This window comes from Euprymna scolopes, chromosome 21, assembly GCF_053919585.1.
Source record: "Euprymna scolopes isolate OS-2025 chromosome 21, ASM5391958v1, whole genome shotgun sequence".
Taxonomy (NCBI): domain Eukaryota; kingdom Metazoa; phylum Mollusca; class Cephalopoda; order Sepiida; family Sepiolidae; genus Euprymna; species Euprymna scolopes.
Genome location: NC_136502.1, coordinates 100,876,864 through 100,904,469, shown reverse-complemented (window position 1 = coordinate 100,904,469; position 27,606 = coordinate 100,876,864). Strand labels below are relative to the sequence as shown.

At 34.0% G+C, this 27,606-nt stretch overlaps 1 protein-coding gene across 3 annotated transcripts in view; it reads left to right on the top strand.

Annotated features, from left to right (window-relative positions):
* The window catches only part of LOC145242631 (uncharacterized), a 110,586-nt gene extending 83,953 nt beyond the window's left edge, over positions 1-26,633 (top strand). For all 3 annotated transcript variants that reach the window (XM_080105751.1, XM_080105752.1, XM_080105750.1), the window contains 3 exons: positions 2,666-2,719; positions 16,113-16,169; positions 26,511-26,633. In XM_080105751.1, the coding sequence (XP_079961877.1) occupies positions 2,666-2,719; positions 16,113-16,168 (110 nt within the window). In that variant the 3' untranslated portion in view covers position 16,169; positions 26,511-26,633. The remainder of the gene's footprint in view (positions 1-2,665; positions 2,720-16,112; positions 16,170-26,510) is intronic.
* Positions 26,634-27,606: the final 973 nt, after the last annotated feature.

The window sequence follows — 27,606 nt, the reverse complement described above, 5'->3', positions numbered from 1 at the left end:
ATATATATAGTAATTTATAAAATGTACATGGCGATTAAGCTACACTCAATATTTCTCGTTTCATCCACTCTAGGATTCTTGAGGCTTATTCGCATAAGCCTGAAGAATCCTAGAGTGGATGAAACGCCGAATATTCAGTGTAGCTTAATCGCCATATATATTTTATAAATTACTAACTAGCTCTACCTACGTATTGAGCACTTTTGAAGTAAATACTTAAAAGTCTACGCATAAATCTATAATTTCGTATATTAATTTTATGTGAGTAATGGCGTATATATAAAGTTATATATATATATATAATGAAGTAGTTATATATATATATAACTACAAATATATATATATATATATATATATATATATATATATGTGTGAGTAATGTGAGTATGTTAAAAACACTTTGAAAAAGAGTTAAAAACATATTTCATTTTAAAAAGGAAACACTAAATAAGTGGATACTCCTTAATCCGCAGAGTTTCGAAGAAATACTTTCCTTCTCATCTGAGGGTAGGATTTAGCAAAATGTGGGATCGGATTTTGCTTGCAAAAGTATTTAATGAAACTACAAATAAGTCATAGAACTTACTTGATAACAAAACGTCGAGCAGTGGGAATAGGGTGAAGGAAAAGTGATTTCAAGTGAATGGATAGTCTGGTGAAGGGTAAAGTAAAGTAAAGTATATATATATATATATATATATATATATATATAACTACTTAATTTACTCACATAAAATTAATATACGAAAGTATAGATTTATGCGTAGACTTTAAGTATTTACTTCAACAGTGCTTAATACGTAGGTAGAGCTAGTTAGTAATTTATAAAATATATATGGCGATTAAGCTACACTGAATATTCGGCGTTTCATCCACTCTAGGACTCCTCAGGCTTATGCGCATAAGCCTGAGGAGTCCTAGAGTGGATGAAACGCCGAATATTCAGTGTAGCTTAATCGCCATATATATTTTATAAATTACTATATATATATATATACATATATATATATATATATAAACCAACTTGTATATGGTGTCTGTATGTGTATGAGTTCGTTCCCCATAGATGCGATGTTTTTTTAATTTCACACAAATGTACTTAATGTGTTTGGGAGGGATCTTAGATAGGTTTTGTATTGGAATAATTCCGATAAGTATCAAAAATTTATAATAATAAATCTAATTTTTAAAAAAGTTTTAAATACGATGTTGTATTATTGTTTTAAATAATAGTCAGAAATTTTGATTAATAATATATAGGTGTAATAAATAGAACAAATCGTAGTTATCAAAATCAGATAGTGCTTATTACTCACATCCCAACAATCACGTACGTTGATAAGTAATTAATTTTCTTTTCTTGTAATCCAACTTCAACAACAAGGACTTTAATCCAAACTTTATCATCCGAGATAAACCAGGTAAAAAAAAAAAAAAACATTTTATGTTCAATGTACTCCATTTATTTGATTCTCATATGATGCGAGAGTGTCTGGGACGTATCTCGGTGTGGTATTCTGAGCGACTCGATGCGACTCTACACAAAATATGAAACTATCGTTTCGTGATAGCCCGAGTACGAGTCCGGTGCCACGATGATCGCATGAGCTCCGATTAATGACTGCCAATAAATCTGCACTCATGTTGCGTCTAAAGACCTGCAAAACTTGCGGAAGGACCCGTGGCGCAATGGTTAGAGTACTGGGAAAAATCAATTGTAAAAGTGATATTCTCCTGAAGGTTGAAGGTTCAATCCTCAGTGTGGGCGACCGAAATATACATTTGCGAATTACTTAGGACCTCTATCCAGTTATCGCTGACGGAACAAGGGCACGCTACCCCCGTGAATAAATAAAGGGTTCCGCTCGAAATTTCGTCCAAATTCCCGAGTTCGACAGGATACACCTGAAGAAGGTCGGAGGTTATATCGACCGAAACGCTGTGAAATTACACTCAAGATGAGAGCAGTAGCCCGATGAATAATACATAAAATGTTTTTGTTTATATATATATAAAACATAAAAACACTTTTTAAATTATGCCTTCATGAAAAATTTGCTATCCTGTACTTTAAAGAACCCCAAAATCTATTAAACTGTAGAAGAGAAATAGCAAATAACTGTGTTCACAAAATAAAATTTACTCTAGGATAGCGATACAAAAATAGTTTTAAAACTAACAAAAACAATAGAAAATAAACAAATAAATAAATTAAATAAACATGAATATAGATAAACGATCACACATATATGTATGTATATATATATATACATATATATATATGTGCATATATGTATGTACACATGTATATTTATATATATAAAAAAGATGTCTGTCTTAAATCACTAAACTAGTTTTAAAACAGATCCTTTGTTCGATAAAATGCATGCCCATTGGCTGATAGGAAGGGGCGCGGTGGATACTAGAAAACTGATTGGCTAACTAAACCCTCAATAGAAGAGGACCATATAAAAACAATAAACGACCACAGAATTCGCGCATAAGCCTGACGAATCCTAGAGTGGATGAAACGCCGAATATTCAGTGTAGCTTAATCGCCATATATATTTTATAAATTACTATATATATATATATATTTTTTGTTTTGTATCTTTACATTTCTCTGCACGCATCTTTACGTTCTGTCTCGTTTTTCATTTGCAAGCTGTCTCATTCAGACGAGCTTTCGCGGGTGTAGAATCCGAACTGGAGACTCCAGGTATGTTCCCATTTACATTTTTGCATTAATTACATCCCGATGTCCAATGAAACGGTTATATTATTTTGGATGTAGTTAGGAGGACATTTCTGCAGAAACGTACGAGACCATTGATAACGTATACGCTAAACGTTGGGGTTACTAAAATTCAAACACTCGAATTTCATTTCGAAGATGAAAGTTTGCGCTGGAAAACTTTCAAAGTTGGGAGATATTTGTTTAAAAGTAAATCCTGAATACGCTTTAAAGTCATAACTTTTGAACTGGAACAGAACTTTGATGTGCAAATGGTAATATACGCCAACAATTAAATTTATTTTATTCTCGATGAATTGGTTTTATTTCTAATAGCTAAAAAAAAAAAAAAAGAAAGAAAATCAGTTTTTCGGATGACTCCGTGTAATCGACGTTAGTTAAATTTCTTCTTAGTCGTTTAGGGTCAGTGTCGTAATCTTGACCGGGGCTAAAACTTTCAATTTTGCATGGAAAATGATAATATAATCTAAACGTTTATTTAACCTTACTTTAATAGGTGTGTTCTAACGAACTTATAGCACTTGTGCCCCTTCGACATACATACTCCCAACTAATCTGAGAAGTAGCAAAATCCCACTCCTTCACTGTAGAAGTCCTTAAATGCTGGACAACTTTCTACTCTAATCGTTTCTTTCTTCAGATTGTACTTGTGCACAATTTGAACCAGACGTAACTCAACGTCCGATCAGCTTTGCTCAGAACATGACGTCAATCGCCGGCGTTTGCCGCGCGTCGCTGATTATGAAAGCGTAACGAAAGCTACTCAAAAACCTACCGAAGGAAACTGTAAAATATAATAAAATCAAGAGAAATAAAATAAAATAAAACGAAAATAAAAAAGAAACAACAACGACCTACCGTAACAATTTGTTTTATTATTTTACTAGCAGGGGTGCCCGGCGTTGCTCGAATGTTTCGAGGTGTGTGCGGTTTTGAGTAAATCAAAACAAAAGAATAAAAAAATCGTTGCCCGGGTGTTTGTTTCCGGGGTGGGGATTGTTTAAAAAAAAAAAGTGATGTTAGGTAAGTAGGAAGGATCAAACCCGGAGTATTGGGGCGAAGTTGGAAAATTAAGTGTGAAAAAAAAAAAACATGCGATGTTAACAACTCGGTTACCAAGAAAATCCATTTTAGGTGTTTATGAAAACAAAAAAAAGACTACGGTAGGTCAGCGCGAATGTGAAAATATAATGTGAATTGTCCGGCATGCTAACCACTATGCCACGGAGCTCTGCAACTGAGTTTAGTGATTTTAAGTAACTTAACATGAAAGAAGTGAACGGTTGTATTAAATTAAATTTTGAATAGAAAAAGGTACACATTCTATAATGAAAAAGATTAGAAACTTCCCATAAGAATTTCCTATCAGAGTTTTAAAACATTGACCTGACAGGAATATGGGTGGAGTTTGGACAATACTTATGAGACTGCCATGCTGATAATTCCCAGCAAAAAATAACTATAAATAATAATAGAAGGGAGAATTGGCTTTCCTATTTGTATAAAGCTCTTGGATACACAATGTTTGATGTTCTACCCTCTGGTGCTAATATATATAGATTGTGTGGGGAACCTACCCGTGAACATCCTACATAAAACTGTCCGTGACTAAAGCAAGAAGAAGCTAAGTTCAGACCAACCACTGCCAAGGTTTGTCCTTGCGACTTATTTATTGTCATGGCAAAACATAATTTTATTGGGAAGTGAAGCCTTTTAAATGGAATTGTTGAATCTGATGGAATAATTGGTATTCTAGGAAGAAATGTCAATTCGCCTGTAGCTACAACAGTCAATATGACTGCTTCTATCACATGAGGTTGCATTCGTGTTACACATAATCTTGTTCCATTGCATAGTCGTGGAGCATCAAGGTTTCTGAGTAACACAATTGGACATCCAGATTTCAGTTTTAATTTGTGTGGTGGCATACCAGGTAATTGCAAGGAATTTAAAAATTCTGTAGGGTACTGTACAGCATGGTCATTATCTACAGTAGAATCTAGAGAAGTGTAAATTTGTTCCTCACCTGGAATTTCATCAAGCAGTTGGTCATTGATGATGTGTACCATATCATTTTTTGGAGCTAAAATTGCTCTTTCTGTTAGCCATTGAGGATTAGTATAATTTGCAGCTATATTTGGGTAAACTTTGTTACAAAGTTCTGCGAGTGAGGAAACAATTGATCCAATACTTGAAGTAATTACAATTTTACCATGTTTGTCTGTTGGAATTTTGCCATCTCCAATTTGTAGAAGTATGGAAGCAAATTTATCAGCCAATGGGTCACTATTAAGATGGACACGCATGTTTGTAGATAAGGTTACAGTCTTGATGTACTTCCACAGATATGACAATTTAATGCAAGCATCGAGCTCATCAGCAGGACTTCCACGTGGAACAATAGAAAGCGTTTGTCGGAAGTCACCAGATAATAAAAGTGTGATGCCACCCATGACAACATCACGTTACTTGAGATCACGCAATGTTTTATCTAGAGCTTCAAATGCTTTTTTATGTGCCATTGTACATTCATCCGATATGATCAAGGAACAATTCTGTAAAATTTTAGCTGAATCTGATCCTCGTTCTATATGGCAAATTGGAATAGAATCTTTTATTAATGATAATGGCAATTTGAATGTGGAGTGAGCTGTTCTACCACCAGGAAGAAGGGTTGCTGCAATACCTGATGATGCCACAGCTACAGCTATTTTTCCTTCTGACCTTACTTTTGCAAGAATTAACTTAGTAACAAATGTCTTTCCTGTTCCTCCTGGTGCATCAAGGAATATAAGGCCACCTTGCTGATCTTCAACAGTATTAACTACAGTTCGAAAAACATGAATTTGCTCACTATTTAGTTTTGCAATACCGTCCCGAACAATTGATGCTTGCTCATGTGGTTGATAGCTAATTTCACGTGTCCAAGCAGTAACAATAGGATGTGTATTAGATCTATCAGGTGAGGTAAGACCCAAATCTGTCAGTGTTTTACCATTCATCTTATATGTAATATCTTCAATATGAACCAGAGCAGTATTGAAGATTTTGTCTGTAAAAGTTATACCAGCCCCAGGATGTTGATTGCGTTCCCTAAGGAAATCTTCACTTAATGCTTCTTTGTGTGTATACCAAAGTCGTGTTGGATAAGATACTGCACAGGTAGTTAACATGATAGCAAACAAATGTCTCAAATTATGTGTCAAGGCAGATGTAGATGCTTCCTGTAATGTAGCATCCCAGTGGTTATCATCATCAAGCAGTCCATGTGCAGCACATGCATCTCTGAATGTATTCATAATTTGACCATTAATATTTTTTTAGATCATTAAAGTTCTGTGGACCTCTAACATGATGTAGAAGCAGTCTCAAACAGAAGCATTCAAAATGATTTGGATGCACGGTGTATACCCTGCCCAAAACTTCAGTTTTTTTAACACACGGGTAGCCTTGAACTGACCTACCCTGTAAGCGTCGCTTGAATATTTTATTATGAGTGTCCCATGTATAATAAGCGGGAATTTCAGCATACAGAAGTGTACGTGCGAAAGCGTCTGTTTTACACAAATTGAAAAACGCTGTTAAAGTAGTTGGAGGTGGATGTGCAACTCTATCAGCTGCGTTATTTTCAGTGAAGTAAACCCGCTGTCCATTTTCTAGATGCACTGCGAGGTGAATAACTGTGGGATGATGCGCATGTATGTGGAAGTTAAGTATTCTCCAAATGGCTTCATTAGTGGAAATATAACGGCCGGTTTCATATCTCTTAACTTAATCATGAGCATTATTTTCCAATGTGAAGACAGCTTGATCACTGCCTTTATTTACATATTTACAAATGTACTTAATTGATTTTACACTATTACAATATTCGACATTGATATGTGCATTAAAAATCTTACAAAGGGGTTTATTGTATGGTACAACCCATCGGTTGTCTACATGAAACGTTGCATTCCCAGGGAGGGTAACTGTTGTTTCAAAGCCTCCAGCATCAGTAGGCAATCGTCGATATAATGGGTAACCATTTTGATCTGACTGAGTTTCATTTAAAAATTTCTTTGGGTATCTCTTAGAGCATTTTCCTTCTTTGAGACATGGTGCAGAGCTGTTTAATGTTCCACGTGGTCCATGAATCATGTTGTGTCTAATGATATCATGTAAAACTGGATCTGTTACAGGATCAGGAATTTCTGCACTGATAACAGAGTCTATGTCAGAGGATCTCAATTTTTGGTGAAGCCAAACCAGACAATGAGCATGTGGCAATCCTCTTTTCTGACACTTAACAGTGTACATATATGCTACAACCACTCCGAAAATGTTTCCTTTTGTATATTTATTTGTTATTTATTGCGAAAAAAAATGGAAATAATCATAGTTCTTGTAGTGGCCAATTTTTGTTGAAAAAAAAACCATTGGTGTGGATGTTTCCAATACCCCGGTTTTGGGGAAGTTATAATCGCCCCCCCCCCGGCAAACAGAAGGACCCAAATATGTAAACTGTGCAAAACTGGGGGGCAAAAATGAGGGACTTAGTTGTGCAAGCCGATTTATCCTAAATTTTTTGTAGGTTTCCTATGAGTTTTCTATTGTATTCGAAAGAGTAAGGAGTAAACTTAATGTGCCAAAGGGGAAAAAAGTATTTGTACAGGTGAAAAATAAAGTTTTCTGTGTCTATTTCCGAGTTAATTAGTAAAGTGAAGTATTTGTACACGTGAAAAATAAAGTTTTCTGTGTCTATTTCCGAGTTAATTAGTAAAGTGAAGTATTTGTACACGTGAAAAATAAAGTTTTCTGTGTCTATTTCCGAGTTAATTAGTAAAGTGAAGTATTTGTACACGTGAAAAATAAAGTTTTCTGTTTCTATTTCCGAGTTAATTAGTAAAGTGAAGCGCTAAGACATTGTAAAAAAAAACCTTGTTAGTACAAAACATGAATTAATTAGAGCCAAACCGAATGATATTGGCGTTCGCAAAAAACAACAAAGTAAAATTTCGTACATGACGCAATGGAAAATGTGTGTTAAAATCATTGGTAGATGTCCCCCCCCAAAAAAAAGGAATTAAATAAATAACGAAATAAAAAGTGGAGAAAGAGAGGTTCTACTGCAAACCGGAAAGAATAAAAATGCAACAATATTGAATAACCCCAAGAATCGTACGCTGAAAAATGTAAGTATGCGTATTTCATGTTAGTATTAAAATTTAGAGTTTTTATTTATGTAGTTTGGTAGGGTAAAGTAATTACCCAGATATAGTTTTTGTATTATCTCCTGGTGTTATTGTTATTATTATTTTTTTTTCTTAAGTAATTGTGTATTTGTTTTGGTTTATTGGTTGTTGTTGTTTTATTATTTTGGTATATTTTATTTTGTGTAAGCGATCCGTTGCAGACGATGTGTACGGAAAAAAAGTAATAAATTGCAAAAAATAAATAAATAAATAACCACTGATGTAATAATTCACCCGTCCCCTGAGTATGAATTTCGAAATTAGTGGAAACATAGCATAATATAAAAGTAAAAAATTAAAAAGAAGAAGTCGTATTATCGTCTGACAGCGAGGAATGAAAATGAAAATGTAACGATGTTAAACATGCCGTCCCGTAAATCGCAGTTCTGATTTTTAGAAAACCCTACCAACGCGAGTCTAAAGTTAATGGAAGTCGAGTAATCGAAGTAATGTGTTCGGTAATGTGTTCAGTAATGCAATTCAAGATAACGTATAGCGTTTAGTTTGTGTTTATGTATAAGGAAAGAAAGAGAAACATAGGGAAGTACCCCCACCACCACCACCATCACCATCACCAAAAAAGCGAAAAAGACAACGAAAGGTAAGAAAGAAAGAAAGAAAGAAAGAAAGAAAAAAAGAACGAAAGGAAAGAGCAAAACGGAAGTTGTGTTTATGAAAGTAAGTTTGGTGCGTTTCACGTAAATGTCAATCCAGGTTTTCATAAAACTCTAACCACGCGGGTTATAACGAAATCGAAGTAATGTAATTGTGAATTCAATTCCAGGTAACGGATTGTGTTCTGTTTTAATCTAATTTTATTATAATAAATGCTTTATAAATTGTGTTTATGTTTTATGCTAACCAATGGCAAAGTAAGCGTGGTTCGTTTCAGCGTAAGTCCAGTCAAGTTTTTAGATAAATTCTAACCGGTGGTCGGTTTTAAATGTCTCCTGTGAACGGTCTGAAACGGTGTAAGTGAGTGGCGGTGGAAGGGTGAATTTATTAGAGAGAGTTTTCTTTACTACTTCCATTAAATGTAACCGATTTTTACAGTGGACTCTCACCAGACAGAATATAGGAAACTCTGATCAGCGAGATACTGGATACGTAATAAGCCTATAACATACGGCAGATGTCGTGATTCAGTTTGTGAATGATACGGCTGCACCAAATGTATACAGGTGCAGTCCTATAAAGGTCAAAGTCGGAGGGGAAAAATGAGTTCATTTTATTTATATAGATAGAAGATAGATAGATAGAGAAGAGATAATAATTATTTTTTTACTGGGAAAAACAAAACAAGTTGTATTTTTCCCTCATTTTTGCGGTCCATTTTTTTTCTCATTCAACAAAATTGAACAAAATGAAACAGATAAGCAATTTTTTTTATTTTTTCGAAGTGGAGATATTCATTTTTTTTAAAGAAAAGAGCTGTCTTATTTCTTCAAAATTTTCTTGCCAACTTTGCTACTTTGCAACGCATTGATTGGCTGATCGACGTCTTACGTCAGATTACAATAAAACCCGAGTGCATGACGTCATGACGAAACCGATCGGGCGTTGAGTTACGTCTGGTTCAAAATGTGAACAAGTAGCCCTCAGACTGCTAAACTTTGGAAATGCCCTCTGTTTTCATGGTTCCTTTGATGTACTGACACGCAGAAGTTTAAATGTAATGTGAACAGACATCTCACTACATAATTCCCCACAACCCCGTTGTTAGACTTGATCCCAAATAGTACCCTTTACACCTAAGTGGCAATGTGCTTTGTTTGGGGTGAAAAATAGTAAAACAAAATGAATAAACAAATAGCTTAACTAACTGGACCTATCTCTTTAACTAAGAATTGATGTTAACTACTGGTTGAACGGCTCAAAACGCGCTTATCTATCTATACGACATCTATGCTCTCTTAGTTTTAAATCATGATTGGTTATCTTTCATATTCTATTACACTGTGTCATTAAATCGACTACCTTCAAAAAGAACATATTATTCGAGCAAGGAACTGCGAGACTCAACAAAATGTTGTGTCGAAGTAAAGTTCACTTTCAATGACAACCATTCCATAATTACTATTATAGACTTACCAACAAAACATAAATAACGATTTCATGGTTGAGGGATATATCTTACCATTCGAGGAGAGTAGAAAAAAGACCCTGGGTTTACTTTCTGCAGCTTTATAATTCTCGCTTCTCTTATCTTGTCCTTTAGTTCTCACATTCCATCAGCGATGTTAGTGACAAAGGGGGAAGAATTGCTGTTTATCAATCTAACACTTAACGTTGGCTAGTTTTTAACCTTGAAGTCTTATTATTGTTTTAACTTCTTACATCAGCATAATCACATTTATACAACGGTTATCGCTAGATCGTCGAAGTTGAGCAATGTTGAGCCTGGTCAGTACTAGATGGGGGACCAATTTGGGAATACGAGGCGCTGTCTGCAGGAGGATGTCAACACCTTCCTGCTAGAGTTACAAAAACCTAACGTTTCATCTCTCCTCGACTGGGCACCGCTTGTAAATTTTATGAGAGCATGAAATTCCCTCCTGTGGAGGAAGCCGGTTAAACCCAGATTAGAGTTAGTGCCGCAGTTTCATTTTCATTTAATTTTTCATTAAGTGGCTTCATGCTTTGTCTTGGACAATTTCTATTAAAAGAAATTCCCGATAACATAAAACGAGGTTATGTCGGAAAAATATTCGATACAACCATTTTAGTAGGTTAATTTGCAATTTATAGACATTCAATTAACTTAATAAAAATGAAAAAATAAAAATGGTTTAAAAATCTCAAAATGCTGAATAATTAGGTCCAACTCAGCATATATACAAGAGAATTTGGATTCAATATTTCTTAAACAATCACACTTCATACCAAAAACGAAATCACTCAAAACAAAAAACAGCATAAACAAGTGAAGCATGCGTGGTTCCCCGTGAGTGCACAGTGAACAAGGCATAAAAAAATTACTAAGTTCAGTATTTGCCCCTCCCCCTCATTTAACCCTAAAAGTTCATAGGGGACGTCAAATCCTGGTGAAAATAAACATAGTGCAGTTTTAGGCCTTAATATATAAATTTGAGTTCTGCACCATGCAAAAAAAAGAAATGACTAAGTCCATCATTTGCCTCCCTCCCCATTTAGCCCCAAAACCTTAACATATTTAAATTTCAGTTCCGCACCATGCAAAACTGCTAAATAGACATACACAGAAAATTTTGGACAAATATGGTAAAATAGTCCCAAAAATTGAGTGTTAAAAGAGCCCTTGGGGCACATCAAAGAGTTATCACGAAGTATAGACAACCAAAATTATATAGAAATCAATTAGTCACAACTTTTGAGAAAGTTTTCTCAAAATCCAAAGCATCAATTTTCTTAATAAACACAAATGTGTCAATTTAAGCCATTTTAACCCGAAAGCCACCCCTAGGGGGGGGGGGTGCAACCGGAGTTTTACCGGAAAATCTGTTCTATTACTCATGTTTAATGTTTGTGCAAAATTTCAAAAAATCCCAACGCAGAGTTATTGAGAAAAGTGCGCACAGACGAACGGACGAACGGACGTACAGACAAGAATGAATTTACAGGTCCACCCTTCTTTTGTCGAGGGGACCAAAAAAAAAACTTCTACAATAAATAGATAAGGAATCTCTAAGAAATCATTAAAATGCCACGAACAACTAAAAAACGGACGTGATTTTTTTCAACATTTGAGAAAACCAATTTTGCTTTTCTGACCAAGGCCACCTCTTTCCATCATTTTGCTTTTCTGACCAAGGCCACCTCTTTCCATCATTTTGCTTTTCTGACCAAGGCCACCTCTTTCCATCATTTTGCTTTTCTGACCAAGGCCACCTCTTTCCATCATTTTGCTTTTCTGACCAAGGCCACCTCTTTCCATCATTTTGCTTTTCTGACCAAGGCCACCTCTTTCCATCATTTTGCTTTTCTGACCAAGGCCACCTCTTTCCATCATTTTGCTTTTCTGATCAAGGCCACCTCTTTCCATCATTTTGCTTGTCTGACCAAGGCCACCTCTTTCCAGCATTTTGCTTTTCTGACCAAGGCCACCTCTTTCCATCATTTTGCTTTTCTGACCAAGGCCACCTCTTTCCATCATTTTGCTTTTCTGACCAAGGCCACTTCTTTCCATCATTTTGCTTCATGACTGAACATACTGACATCCACTTATCCAAAATGTTGCCAAAAGTATTAAGTACTTTAGTGACAACAAGACAATCGTCTCTGAAAACATTCCAATCATTACGCTTACAAATCTGCTGTTACAACCCTACCCTTACAAAATTAAAATCACTTAGCAAAAACAGTTGTCTCTTGTTTTACAAATAAAACTAATTGTTGAAATTCACTCGATTTGCACTAAAAATCCGTTTGTCAACATTGTGAAGCAAACCTCTCATTTTCTCAATAGCAGCTGATTTTTAAATTACTCATAATGAAATTCACTTAGAAAACAAACAACAAAAATAACAGGTGTCGTCTTGTTTTACAAACAATACTGATACTTCAGTCACTTGCTGCTGCTGATGTTTGTTTTTGCTTAATTATATAGTGAATTTGCTCATTTTGTGTTGCGTACAGAGAAATAACTATCCATCCATATAGATATTGAAAAAGAGACACGGCATTTATCTCCATACATAATAAAATGACCGCAGAAATTACCCTCTGAACCAAAGTATCGTAGGTTTGCAACAACAGATGCCACATACAAATTCAATACATCTAGGCTAATAGCCACTATCTTATGTAGCTTTCGAGCACCGTTTTAGACATATTCAGTCGTGATAATAAGATACTACATTGCATCCTAGTAGCAACACCACCACAATCGCAACATCTTTAGAATGAAGGCGTGCATATTTTTCCCTCTAAATATTTAGTCCTACCACCGCAACCAGTCGATGCCGGAAGAAGGTCTATACGTTCCACAGATTCTACGTTTACACCGCCCGTAACTAAACTAAATCATGCAAACATAGATATACCATTATCTTTTCCGTGGTAGAATAAGAAAAAATAATAAATTTTCCTTCGGGAAAATCCGCTGCCCTTGATTGGTTGTCCGCTATTTCTCTCATTCCGGAATTAGATCATTCTAAACGCACACTTCAGAACATTACAATATGGCGTCGCTAGAACAAATATTGATTCGCAAGGCGTCAATTGCAGTTAATAGACACTTACTTTTCAACATATAACAACAGCGAACGAAACGTCCACCCCTTTTAAGTAACTAATGACTGTTTAAAACATACATTTACTAATAGATACAATACATATTTTCTAGATCCTTCTTTTTTTCTGTCTTTCTTTCTTTCTTTGTGGTCGTCGCGGTCAAAATGTAAACTACATACGGGGATAGTGTTTTGCAACTATTGCATATTTACACCTAACAATTATTAACAGATGCTGTAAAGCTGAAATTTTACTGGAATATACTTTGTACAGATTATTGCGGTAAATACTTGCATGGTGGATTCTGAGAATACATTCTAACATAAAAAATGCTTTAATAAGGCGGCAATCATGCTAAAAAAAAACAAGTACAAACATAATAATCGCTCAAAAACAAAAAATTAAATACTGGTAGCCTTAAAATTATCGTAATGTTTCATAAATACTGGCAAATTCTTTTTAACAATTCGGCATGTTAACATACATGCATAAGTAAAATATATATATATATATATATATATATATATATATATATATATAATTTGCATAAACGAGCTAATATAAGGCAGGGACCTAAGATGTTTGGGAGAGTCGATCCGTTGAGTTCCCGAGAACCGGATGGAACCTGGTTAGAGCGGAGAGTGTCGCTGAGAATAGAGTCCAGTTTTTTTTTTGTGTTTTTTTTTTGCGATTAGGAGCTATTTCGGCACATACACACACACAAAAAAAGAGGTTTACCCGGAAACCACCGAGAAGGATGTCAGGGAAGTAGTGGAGCACTGTCAGGAGTGCCAATCGTTAGACCCCGGACCACCCAGACACGAAGCAGGAAAGTTGCACATTGCGAAGTGTAAAGAGCGCTAACTGTGTCTAGCAGGAGTGTAGAGAGCGCTAGCTGTGTCTAGCAAAGACGGATACGACTTCACTACCAAGTTTATGATCATGAGATCAAGGGGGGGGGGGCGTGTAGTGAAAATTGAATGTGACTGCAGTCACGGAGATGGGCTGCATGTGCGAACTCGAAACCTGAGCGATGGGAGACGAGAAGGCAACGAATCAGCAGGTTCGATTGCGCATTAATTTACATGAATGAGATAGTATAAGGCCGGGAGGATGTTTGGGAGAGTCGAGCCGTTGAGTTCTCGAGAACCGGATGGAACCTGGTTAGAGCGGAGAGTGTCGCTAAGAATAGAGTCCCAGGTTTCCCCCCCCCCCAAAAAAAAAAAATCGGCCCTAAAATTCTTTTACGGGTATTAATATTTAACTTTCTATTTTTGAGCGATTATCAAATCTTTAATGATGTTATATATATATAGAGAGAGGTGCATTTTTTATTCCTGTTGACGATTTGATTTCATTTTATATTTTTGACCGATTACCTAGTCTTCAAAGCTGTGACTTATCACGTGAACAATTTCTTAGAATTGAATAAACGCTTACAAATAAGTTAAAACACTAAAATAGTATCACAAATTTTATTGGTTACGAAAACACTTATTTGTTATGTATTTTTTTACCACTTTTACTTCCTGTGAAGTATTTAATTCATTTTTTTTTTTACTGATTATCGAGATTTCAAAGGCGCTATCTTTATTTTCTTTTTCCTTATACTGGAATTATTACGGTATTATTTAGCAACCCCATTCTTCACGTGCATAGGAGAGGGTGTTTTGTAATTGTTCTGTACTTTCACCTAACAAGTTATAAGAAGAGGTCGTAAAACTGAAATTTAAATTTATACTATTTGTGGAAGATTTGATTCCCTCCAACCCCGAAAAGGAAGAGGAAGGCTTGAACAACAAACGAAAACAGCAAGGACTACTTTTTCCTTCTTGGTCTTAATGTTGACGGTGAATGACCTTAAACTGACTAGTAGAAGATGTGCTAGAGCTACTTTTAGAAAAAAAAAAAGATTGCAGTATATCGAGAAGAAAAACGATGGCCGTCTTGAAAGATACTGTCATCGGTAGCAGGCAGTGATCTACAGCTGATTTCGATCATTCTAAAGAGTCAATATACAGTGAGAATCCCTAAGTTCGAAAACTTCTGATTTTACTTTATATCATAATTCTAATGGCCCATATTTCCTATTTTTTTTTATAAAATTATACTGATTTAGGCATGAAAAATAAGTACATGTTTTTCCCTTAAATGCGTTTTTTTTTTTTAGAATCCGCCAATACCTGCAAATTATCGCCCCAAAACAAACCAGCACTAATCGCCAGTAACAAACAGAGCTGACGATCACAGACAGTAGCTTCCACAAACTGCCACTGGAAAACAATGCCCGACAGTTGATGCTAGATTATTTCATTTGGGCCACGGCTACCAGTGTTTCTTATTTTCCAGGGACGGCAGTGGCGACCAACAACAACCGTAGTTTAATTTATTTTCGAGGGGAGGGGATAATATGCTTCCACCGGGCAACGCCGGTTAACGGATCCTGCTAGTTATTATATAAAACTGTTACTTTTTGCATAAAATATATTTTTTTCAATGTGAATTCATTCCAAACGATGTAATTACACTTGTTATTCAATAAACGTTATTCAATATTGTTACTAAGAATAAACGAATGGGCAAAATTATAAACTTTATTAAATTCTTATATTTTAATTAAAAAGAAAAAAATGTTGAATATAATAGTGAATAATAATCGGGTTTTATTTGCTGAAAAGTTTGAAGTTTTAATGTCTAAAACGGCATTTACATGTTTTCATTTGTGTTTTCGAGATTTAGTCCAGATTGTCTTTTGAATAAACCTTCCTACACACACACATAACAAAATAAAAAGGGTGAATTCTAATGTATACAATTGCTAGTTACCATACATGTAAATAACATTCAGTTTATAATATTTTCCGCCCAAAGATTTTTTTCAAAGATTCTGGTATTATTTTCTTCTATTTTAGTGATGCTTCAAAAGGAGCCGATTGATCTTAACATCAAATTCCGTGTTAATCATTGATGTAAGTAAAAACTATGCCTTGCCCTTGCCCTGTCTGTCTCTCTCATATATATGTGTGTGTGTGTGGTGTATATATACATGTGTGTATATATGTATATATATATATATGTGTGTATATGTATATATAAGATATATATATAAGATATATATATATGTGTGTATATATGTATATGTATATATATAAGATATATATAAGATGTGTGTATATATGTATATATATAAGATATATATATAAGATATATATATACATATATACACACATATATAAGATATATATATATGTGTGTATATGTGTATATGTATATATATATAAGATATATATATATATATAAGATATATACATATATACACTTATATATATAAGATATATATATATATATATATATATAAGATATATATATCTTGATATTGAAAATTTGTTCAAATTTTCAAACAAAACTTAAATCTGTAAGGAAGGTATACTAAATTTTAAGTATTCGACAAGGAATACAAATAAAACAAGAAAACCCTTATTCCATGGAGTTTCGAAGAATGCAATTCTTCTCATCAGAAGGAAAAGGTTTGCAAAATATACAATAAATTTTGCAGATTAATACATCACAGGAAACAAACACTATGAAATTTATATTTACATAAAAAAGTCATTTAACTGGTTTTAGTCAGTATGTAGGGATTCAAATATATTTGGAAAACAAGAAACGGGGAAAAAGGGAGAAAAGGATATGATAAAGATCCAATGGTAAATACGGTAAAATCCGGTACAGGAAAAAATTCGAAATAATTCTGCTGAAAATCCAATAGTAATCCATAAGGAAACAGAAATATAAATGTAAATGCCCAGGGTAAAATCAAGCTTCAAGAAAAAAGCATCAGGTCATGGAGAAGTGAAAATATGCAACGTTTTTTTTTTTTGTTTTTTTTAATAACGGATCAAGGAAATGGAAAGTGTTAAACTGATGATTTTAAATGAGATTATTACAAAATCAAAAGGAGAGGGGAGGAAGAGAGATAGACATAGTTGAGGGGAATGGGGAGAAAGAAAGGGGGAAAGGGGCAGGTAGAGAGTCATCTTTCTAAATCTATTTTTGAATCAAATAAATATAGGCCAATAAGGGTTAATTTGACCCAAACAGGAATATAATTCAGGTTGATTAATTTTAAATTTGGAAAGAAATAAAGTAGAAAATTGAAATACAATGGTGTAATGAATTAATGCAAAAATTATAATCATAATTGTACACACACACACACACATATATATATATATAAACATTGTTAAAGACAACAGAGATCTTTTTTTTTATTTTTGCAATTTTTCTGATGTTTTTCTGTATAGATCAAAAGGTATTTATAAATGTCCCATAGTAAGACTTGTTTTTTCGAAGCATGTCTCGATTTGGTTACTTTTCGCCCTTCGTCAAGACATCGTCAGGAATGTGTAAGATTTGGGTGTGCTGACCGGACGGACGCTAGTAGCAGTAGTAGTTGAAGAATGGTTAATGCGTGCGAAATCGTTTATACCCAGTGGGGAAGAAAGGGATGTTTAGTTTTGAGGTAAGGGCAGGGTCAAAAATGGAAAGGAAGTTACGATAACTATTTTAAAATGTTTTGGGTGGTTTGAAAAGCAACCATATTTAGGACAGGTTTCTGAATTCTTGTATATACCGCTTCCAAAATTTGTAATCTTTTAACGTTGGTTTCATGGTGTATTATTTGTGTGTTGCTTACTAAAATTTCTCTAACTTCGGAGGGGGCAGTTATGCTTTTTCTGTAAATGTAATATAGTACCAGATTATACATTATGCATTGTAAGACGACGGGGAAGCATTTTTATTGTATAACCAATGTAACCAACGTAACTACTGTTTTATTTTTGTTATAGGATAATGTTGGTCCGTTCTAGCGGTTAGAGGAAGCATTTTTTTTACAACTGGGTTTTGGGTTTTAAGTTTTTTATAATCTATATAATTATAAAACTCAAATGACCTTGTAACGAGTGATGTAACTCACTTTCCGGTTTACGACATCCGGTTGCACATGCGCGCATAAACATTAAGCCATAACAACGTAAAAAAATAAATACAAATCGTTTCTTTTGCAGATTTTGATCTGCGCACTTAAATATTAATGTTATTATTTCGAAATTATTATTTAACATGGGAAGAGTGGCGGTGTTTTGCAACTATTCTTTATTGCAACTATACTGTCGATATTTTCTTATAACTAAACAAAATTTACCCGTTGACAAACATACGAACAATTGTAGTAAAGCCACTACCACAACTACTTTCTATCCGGCCCTTTTCCCTTCCTTCCTTTTTTTTATTTTTTGTTTACATTTCTAGATACAAAATGGGTGTGAGAACGGTGAATTTGTTGACACATTTACTAATCTGTTTCAATATTAGTTTTTTTTGTTTTTTTTGCTTCAAGTTTTATTTATTATTTTTTTTAGATTTTAAGTTTCTATAACTTGGTTGAAGGATTCCAATATGAGTTTTTCATTCTTATATTTCTCATCGGTAGTTTCATGTGCGTTTTTGCTGCTAAATGACTTTCGTCGACGTTCGATTCGTAGAAAAATCATGTTACATTTTCGATTTTTGAGCGATTATTCGAAAAGAATAGGTAACTTTACACGAATAAGGAGGATTTTTTTTCATGTTTGAGAGATCCGTCCGTGATTTCTCATTTTAATATACTTTCATAGAAATGTTTCTGTTATGTCAAAAAACAAAACTATTTTCTATACGTTACAAGAGTCACGCTCATACATGAATTCCATAGCTAATATAACATACTGACCCAACGGGACACGGTTAGTCTAGTATATAATAAGTCTAAATATATTTTGTCATTTTATGGCCTTCTCTTCCAATTTAAATTCTGGTTGCAATATAACTATATAAGAACTAAAAAACCTGTCCTAAATTATTTATATGTAAAAAACTAATATGTATTCAAAATCAAAAATAAAAATAAATACATTTTTATTTAACTACCATTATTAAACATGGGAAAATTCACCAAAAATGTTTTTTTTTTGTTTTTCATAGATAAAGTTAGAAGCCATTTAAAAGAAAATGATCGATCGTTCCTTAACTTTTGGACGCTACTGTATATACATATATACACATGTGTGCATATATATATACATATATATATATATATACACACACACATATATATATATATATATATATAATGGTTGCATAAGTTGGTTTCCTCGATGCAAATCCAATGAAACCTGTGTGATTAATAAAGAGTGCTCAATGCAGGACAGAGCTGGTATACATAGTCTGTTTATTATACAAACATTATTGGTTACATATTTTCATACATGCTTCAGTGCACATATGTAACCAATAATGTTTTTAGAATAAGCAGGCTATATACACATATATTAGGTTGGTGTGTGTGTGTGTGTGTGTGTGTGTGTGTGTGTGTGTTATTGTTGCGATGGGAAGTCTATCTCTAAACTACAGTACACGAACTAAGTTAGCAAAATGTGTATGCATGAATGTCATCCACAGACGTACTGTACTGCTGTAATAAAATTATAGCTAGAAAGTAGGTACATGTAATTTATGGCGGAAAACTGATAGGCGGACATAGTTTTGAAAGTCGACTCATCATAATTTTTTGTGGATTTCCGATCACTTTTTATTGTGTTTGAAAAATTAAAGCTTTAAGTTAAAGAAAAAAAAACTACATTTGAATAAATAGTTATAATGAAAAATGTAATCGCGCTTTAAGTTAATTTCCAAAAGACAAAAAACTACATTTGAATAAATAGTTATAATGAAAAATGTAATCACGCTTTAAGTTAATTTCCAAAAGACAAAAAACTACATTTGAATAAATAGTTATAATGAAAAATGTAATCACGCTTTAAGTTAATTTCCAAAAGACAAAAAACTACATTTGAATAAATAGTTATAATGAAAAATGTAATCACGCTTTAAGTTAATTTCCAAAAGACAAAAAACTACATTTGAATAAATAGTTATAATGAAAAATGTAATCACGCTTTAAGTTAATTTCCAAAAGACAAAAAACTACATTTTAATAAATAGTTATAATGAAAAATGTAATCACGCCGACATTCATTTCAGCTAAATTTTCAAGTTAAATAAATTCTTTGTAAAAATCCCTTGAAAGATATCAGTTTTCTGAGTCTATTTCAAAGATAATTAGTAAAGTAAATTCTTAAGATATTGAATTAAATAAATAAAAAAAAAACACCTTGTTTGTACAAAACAATAACTTATTTAACTCCCAATAGCGAGATCCAACTTCGCACAACCCAAATCACCAAGGCAAAGCGTTGCATATAAGTTCTACGGAAGCCCAAAATGTCAGAAAGTCAATTTTATTATTTAAAATTTATAGAGGAATTTAAACATTATTATACTTTAATTTCTTTATTTTTGAAAATTATAAAAATATTCATTAGGTAATCGTATTTGTTGCAATAAAAAAGAAATGGTTGTTTAATTAGAATATTTACTTACTTTTTCATGATGTCTCGATTTGTTCTCAAACGTGTTGTAACCATAAATTAAATTAATCCTTTTTTAATTAAAGCAAGTGTGAAAAAAAATCAATTAAAATCATTGATTACACTGACAATTTGTTCATTGAAAAATAATAAGCTAAAACAATTTATTAATAATTAAGGAGAATACGGTAGGTAGGATGCAAATCCTGTCCGTTTCCTTTTTGTTTCTTTTTATTTTATTTTATTTAATTATGTTTCTACAATTTTGCCCATCCGTATTTTTTTTAAATTAATCATTATTAAAAATAAATCCCATTTTTAACATTTTTTTTTAGTGATCCTGGATTTCATTTTTTTTTTTCAATTTTTTAAAAATTTTATTTTCAGGATTAAAAAAAAAATCTTACGCTGATATTTAAACTATCATGCACACAAGAAAAATATTATATTACATTTGAAATTTTTGTGAGAATTATTATCATTAAAATTATAGGAAATATCTTTTCAATTATATTATTTTTTTTGGTAAAATATTGAATAAACAATACTTAACTTTATGGATAATATCGATAGTTCCAGAAATTAATTTTTCTTCGATTTATATTTATTTCGTTAACACGAACTTTAGAGGCTTTTTTCGTAATGTTCCTGAAATATTACTTTTTATTGTTAACATTTACAATGCTTTATTTTTATTTAAAAAAAAAAAAAAAGCAAACAGAAATTCATGCGTCTATGTTTATAGTACTTAAAACCTTAACTTTCGCAAAGGGTTTTTTTGTTGTTTTTTTTTTTTTTTACAAAATATTTTCACTAAATTATAAAAAAATAATAGGTTCATTATATTCTGTGATTGTTAATTAATAACTGCTGAAAATGTCATTAAAATTGGTTTATTTTATGAATTTGGGTGAATTTGTAAATGAAAAGGAGAGGTCAACATGTTTATGCATTTTAGGAACCAGCTATTCGTTTTGCACGTTTCTATAAGAACAACTAGCTCGAGCCAGGATCGAAACTTATCCATCTAGTAACAGTTAACGTATAGATTATTTATATCATTAATTTCGCCTGCTAAGCAACAACAAATATCAAAAATATCTGTTGTCGCTAAAATGGCGGTTTTTATTTTATTTATTTATTTTATTTTATTTTTTGAATATCGTGTTTTCTTTGGGGGGGGGTCGCCTATGCATGTTCTAAAATTATGGCTTCGAGTGTTTTTTTTAATAAATCTGATCATTTTTAAGATATGTTTTATTAATCGTACTTTTTTTTTTTTACCAGTCAGTCGTTTCTGCTGTCATTTAACGTTGAAAGACGACATGTCTAGCCTTTAGAGTCGAGTGTGTGTTTATGGTGTTGTGTGCACACGTTTCATAAAAAAGGAAATTGGATTGTGTAGATTAGCAATAAAATGTGTAGCAATATAAATGCTGGAGTCCCTCAGGGGTCAATCCTGGGCCCAACTCTCTTCCTGATCTACATCAATGACCTCCCTAAACACATACTTAAATCATTCGTTGACATCTATGCTGATGACACGACCATCTACGGCAACACATCCAAGGCTGTAAATGACAAAGTTCTCTCTGATTCTCTTTCCTCTGATCTCGAGCGCGTGGTTCAGTGGGGGAAGATGTGGATGGTTACTTTTAATGCATCCAAAACCAAACTCCTATCCTTACATAATCAACGCTCTGATCCCCATCTGGCATCAATTGTGATGGATGGCTCTCGTCTGGGTGAGGCCCCGTGTTTTGACAAGCTTCTGGGTTTGACCTTTACTCCTGATCTGAAATGGAACACGTACATCAAGTTTGTTGCCAAGGTCGCTGGAAAGATGGTGGGATCCTTCTACCGCTCCAGAAGATATCTCACTACTGATGCAATTGTCTATCTATATAAAAGCCAAGTACGTCCAAGGATGGAATACTGTTGCCATATCTGGGCAGGAGCTGCTAAAAACAGCCTATCCTGCCTTGACAGAGTACAAAATAGACTTCGTGGGGGATGCCCTTTTCTCTACCCTGCAACCTCTTTCCCACAGAAGAGACGTTGCGAGCCTATCCTTGTTTTATCGTTATTTCCATGGCAGGTGCTCGTCTGAACTCCAATCTCTGGTCCCCCCTCGCAAATCTTTCACGAAAAACACCCGTCTAGCTGAATCCACTGTGAAAAATTTCCCCCACTCTATATCTGTGTCTAAATCAAAACGCGGATTCCATGAACAAAGCTTCTTTCTTAGAACTGCACGCCTGTGGAACTCTGTTCCGTCTGCCTTGCTTCCCACCGGACTACAACTTGGATGTCTTCAAGTCCAACGTTAACAAATTCCTAATGAACCGCCCCCTTAAGTAAATGCTTCATCAAATCTCCACACTAACGTAATGTACTTGCAATAACCCTTATCCTTGAGTGGCTTCCGGGCCTTGATAAGTGGTGATCACTGTAAAAAAAAAAAAAAAAAAAAGATTACTTTCAAACAAACAAATATCTTATGCTATCAACCTTTCTCTTTTGATCTATCTCTTTATCTGTCATTACCATACATCGGGTACAATATCATAATCAAAATATAATATAAATATAATAATAATTTATAATAAATATCAAAATTACATGAATCAAAATAGTAAAATATATTTAAGCGTATTTTACGACCGTACAATACCAGGCAACGTGCTAGTCTATTTATCTATCTATCTCCTTTATATATTCTCGAAAGACAAAGGATACACCTGTAGAGACAGCTGCACATGTAATTGTGAGGCGAGGGTTGCGCAATTACCAACCACACCTCTCCTGAATCAGCACTATTTGGGTCCATTGGTAAGGAGAAGTCCAGGACGACTGGAAACAATGCCGGGTTAGCAGAGAGTACATATAGCACCTAGATGCCCGAAATAATCACTCATTTAGTATTGACTAGGTTCAACGTTGCTTAACTTCGGTGATCCAATGTGAACCGGTGTGCAACGTGATTATGCCGTATAACATTATGCTATATATCAACACCTACGAATTATTCTCACATGTGTTTCAACTCCTCCGCCTCCCCTCTCTTTCTACATGCATTTCTGTTATTGGTAGTTACTGAACCGAGTACGAAACTTTCTATACAAAGAAGACGATCTTAGATGATATGATATAAGGTTACGTGTAGACACGGCGGCCTAGAAATTTTATATCACGAAGTTTGAGTTATGTAAAACTGAGACTGAAATAAACCCTTACTCCCCGTAAAAATAATTGTTCGTGTTGAATAATGAAATCCATCTCTTGTACAGTTTCCATCTCCAACCATCAATTAACTACGAGTTCAATGCGTATGATAAGTTACAGATGTCACACCCCCAAGAATTAGCTATCAATCGATTCAATCATTTCGAAATCGTCAGACAGATTAATGACAAGCTGGAATAACATTTCTTCAGTCCGCATGAAATCCTTGTCATAAACATAATTTATTACATTTGTTGGATATATTCTAAGAATTCGGCAGCCATTTTCTTTCTAGGCTGCTGTGTCCACAGATTACCAAATATAATATTCAAAAGTGCAACCACTATTTGCAGATAATTATCGACGCAACTTTAGGCGTCCGTTATAATTAGGGATACGACAGAATATTCTCTTGTATTTATTTGCTTTCCCACCAAAGCAAATTAGGCACAAGGCCCTTTTTTAAGGTGGGGGAAAACCAGCTCCCCTAAAAGTAAGGTAAAAAAAAGGGGGCACTCTGGTTGTGACCAAAAATAATAATTGCCCGATTATAGAGGGTTTCCCCTCCATTGACTGGTACAAATTATCGTAAGTGCAGCATCTGCAGAACAGATACTACACTTGTCTTAATTCTCAAGTATATATCCGACACAGTTTGACAGTTAATCTACTGAGTACCACATCACTCTATAAAAACATATATACTCGAGTATCAACCGATGAAAAGAATATTCTGTTGTCCCAGCCCTACTAATATATACGGCATGGCGTTCAAGATTAATAGCTGTTTGGAAAGACCACCAAAATCCATGACAATCAACAAACACGTGCAAAGTTTACATGTAATGCTTAAGTATCAGTGTAAAGTGAGACGTGTTTGTGAAACCTTTGCGGGGGTGGGCATGAAAAGGAGTCAGTCTTCGATAGAGCAGAGAAGGCGTGCTATAGCAACCCCTTTCAACTTACCTGTTCCGGTCCCAGCCACAGTAGATTATTCAACTTACCCGTACCGGTTTCAGTAACAGATTATGCCGCGAGTATGTGCCAATTTGCAAGTGCATCCATCTTTGTTTCCAGACCACAGGATGCTCAAGACAATTCACCAGTTGACTTAAAATGCTAACTCGGCACGTGAGTCGTCACTTAAGCCGTGCCGTCACGGAACGGAATGCATATATAGACATACAGATCGGAAAGAATGAGAGGAAGAAAAAGAAGAAAAACACAAAGACGTGTGGCGATTGGGGAGTCACGCTCGGCAAGCAAGCGACGTGTTTTTCTCTTACCTTTTTGATTGAGAGCCAACTGTGTTTGCAGTTGTGTAATGACAGCCAGTCAGGAAGAAAGAACATACTGATGTTAAATACGCGTCGGCGACTGGTGTGGTAAAGGAAGAAAAATTATTTTTCTTTCACCTGGAAATTCTTTGCGACTGTTGATCACATTGCTTACTAATCATGCTCCCCTTTCGTTCAAAAGATCAACACCGTCAAATATCTCATAAGACTCACTATGTCGGTTTGAAATATAGACAGACAATCTCTCCCGAAAAAAAAAAAAAAAAAAAAAAAAAATCTCAGCGCAGCGCAAGGGGCCCTCAAATGATGGATTTTTTACGGACCGTTCTTTTATGGGTTTTTAACCGGTTAAAATATTTTTAAGGGGTCAAAATTGAAAAAGATCGTTAACCATTTGGTACATTTACCTTAGTTTATTTTTTTTTTTAACCAGTTCATTAACGTTACCAGATTTGAATGCTACAGTTTTGCTTTCGGTTTCGATTCTAGCTGATGGCACCCATTTTTTTTTTTTTTATTTTAATCACGACTTTGATATATATAGAAATCTGGACAAATCAAAATATGTTTAAGCGTATTTTACGAATGGGCAAAGCCGGGCGCTCACCCCCCCCCCCCCACTAGTCCAATATATAGTAATGATTTCAAAAGTTATAAACAGGAATATGACTTGATAACATCCGCTAAAATTGAAACCAGAACGTTTAGCGCTTCAGTCTTAGTCGTTATTTATCTCTCCAGCGTAAATGAATACGAAAGGTAAAAAATTAATCGACTTTGAGTTATGAATGTTTAATTCTGCGCATGTGCAAAAGTAACAGCAGCAGTAATATTTTATTCGACTAACCCTGCTTAGGTCAACTGTTCTATTTTTAATTTTGCTCTATTAGCAGTACCATTTGCTAAAAACCAAATTGAAATGGTGCTACAGGTCCAAACACTATCAAATTTCAATTCCAGACCAAATATTCTGAAAGGAATTTGGTAGAGATTTTTCGTACACATATTTCGGTGTACTAGAACGTTTTCATCTGAAATTCTATGCAATTATGCAGAATGTAGAAACTATGCATAAATAAAATTCAGTGTAATAGTGAAATCAAATCTAATAAGAAACCATAAAAAATGATTTATTAACGCTCGTTTTCTCGAAGAAATGAAAATTAGCTAATCTTCAGGTTAAGCTGATTAAAACGTCGCTCTTTGATACTTTCTACAATCATTGCGTTCAACAATTTCAATGGACAGAGTACAACCCACCTCATGAAATGTGAGTAAATAATTATCTTTATATATTATAAGTTTTTTTTTTTTTCAGGAAGCAGCGATGAATTGAAAACAAAAATGGCTGACCGGAAGTAGATCAGTTTTATTTTATTTTTTTAATAAATAATGGAAAGGATTTTAAGTATACTTTCATAATAAAACCTTTCAAAACAGCTTTTCGGGTTTTTTTTGTTTGTTTTTTTTTTTTATACTTGTAAAATATCATCTATAATATAAATCTCACCTGTGTTTAAACGTATGTATATCTGCCTAAAACATTCGACAGAAGCAATGGATTTTCACGAGATCGGTATCGTTTTGAAGCTCAACCCTTCGGACGACAAAAATCGAGAAATTGGCTACAAACATTATGGCTAAAAACATTAACTTCTTCATCCTCAACTGGGCACTTTTCTGCAGGGAGAGGGGGTCGCTTTTTTTTCGCTGATATTTTCGAAAATCGTCGTCTTTTCGATTGACTAGCCTTAATTTAAGCCTTCGCCACTTCCGGTTTGACGATGGGCGCAACGGCAAAGTCGTCACGGTTTTTCCTCCTTCGCAGTACGGGTTCGAGCCTACCTACTACCACTTTTTCTAAAATATTTAAAAAGTTTTTTTTTTTTTAAATAGACATTTATTTTTAATAAAAAAGTATTTGTGCCATTTCTGGAACTAAGAAAAAACTATTGTATTATAATTAGAGCTATGACAACATAATATTTTTTTGACCCGAGTATATATCCGACAGTTTATCAACCAAGAACCACATCACCATATAAAAGCATTTAAGATATCAACGGATTCACATTCGAGAGTCAAAACAATGAAAAGAATATGCTGTTGTCTTAGCCCTATTTTTAAGTTTCTTATATTAAAAGACTTTCTCGCCAAAAAGTACGTATTCATAAATAAAATAAAAAAACACGCATCTATTTTCGATTCGGCTCTATGCACTGTGTTCCAACTAAAAACTGGGGGGGGGGTGAATGGTGTGAAAAAAAAAAAACGTTCACAAATTTAAAAAAAAAAAATACAATTTATAAATGCTTTGACATCTTGATTTTATTAGACAAATTCAGAATTACAAAAACAAATATAGAAGAATTAAAATAGAAGACATTGGGAGTCGGGAGGAAAACAACGCTAGC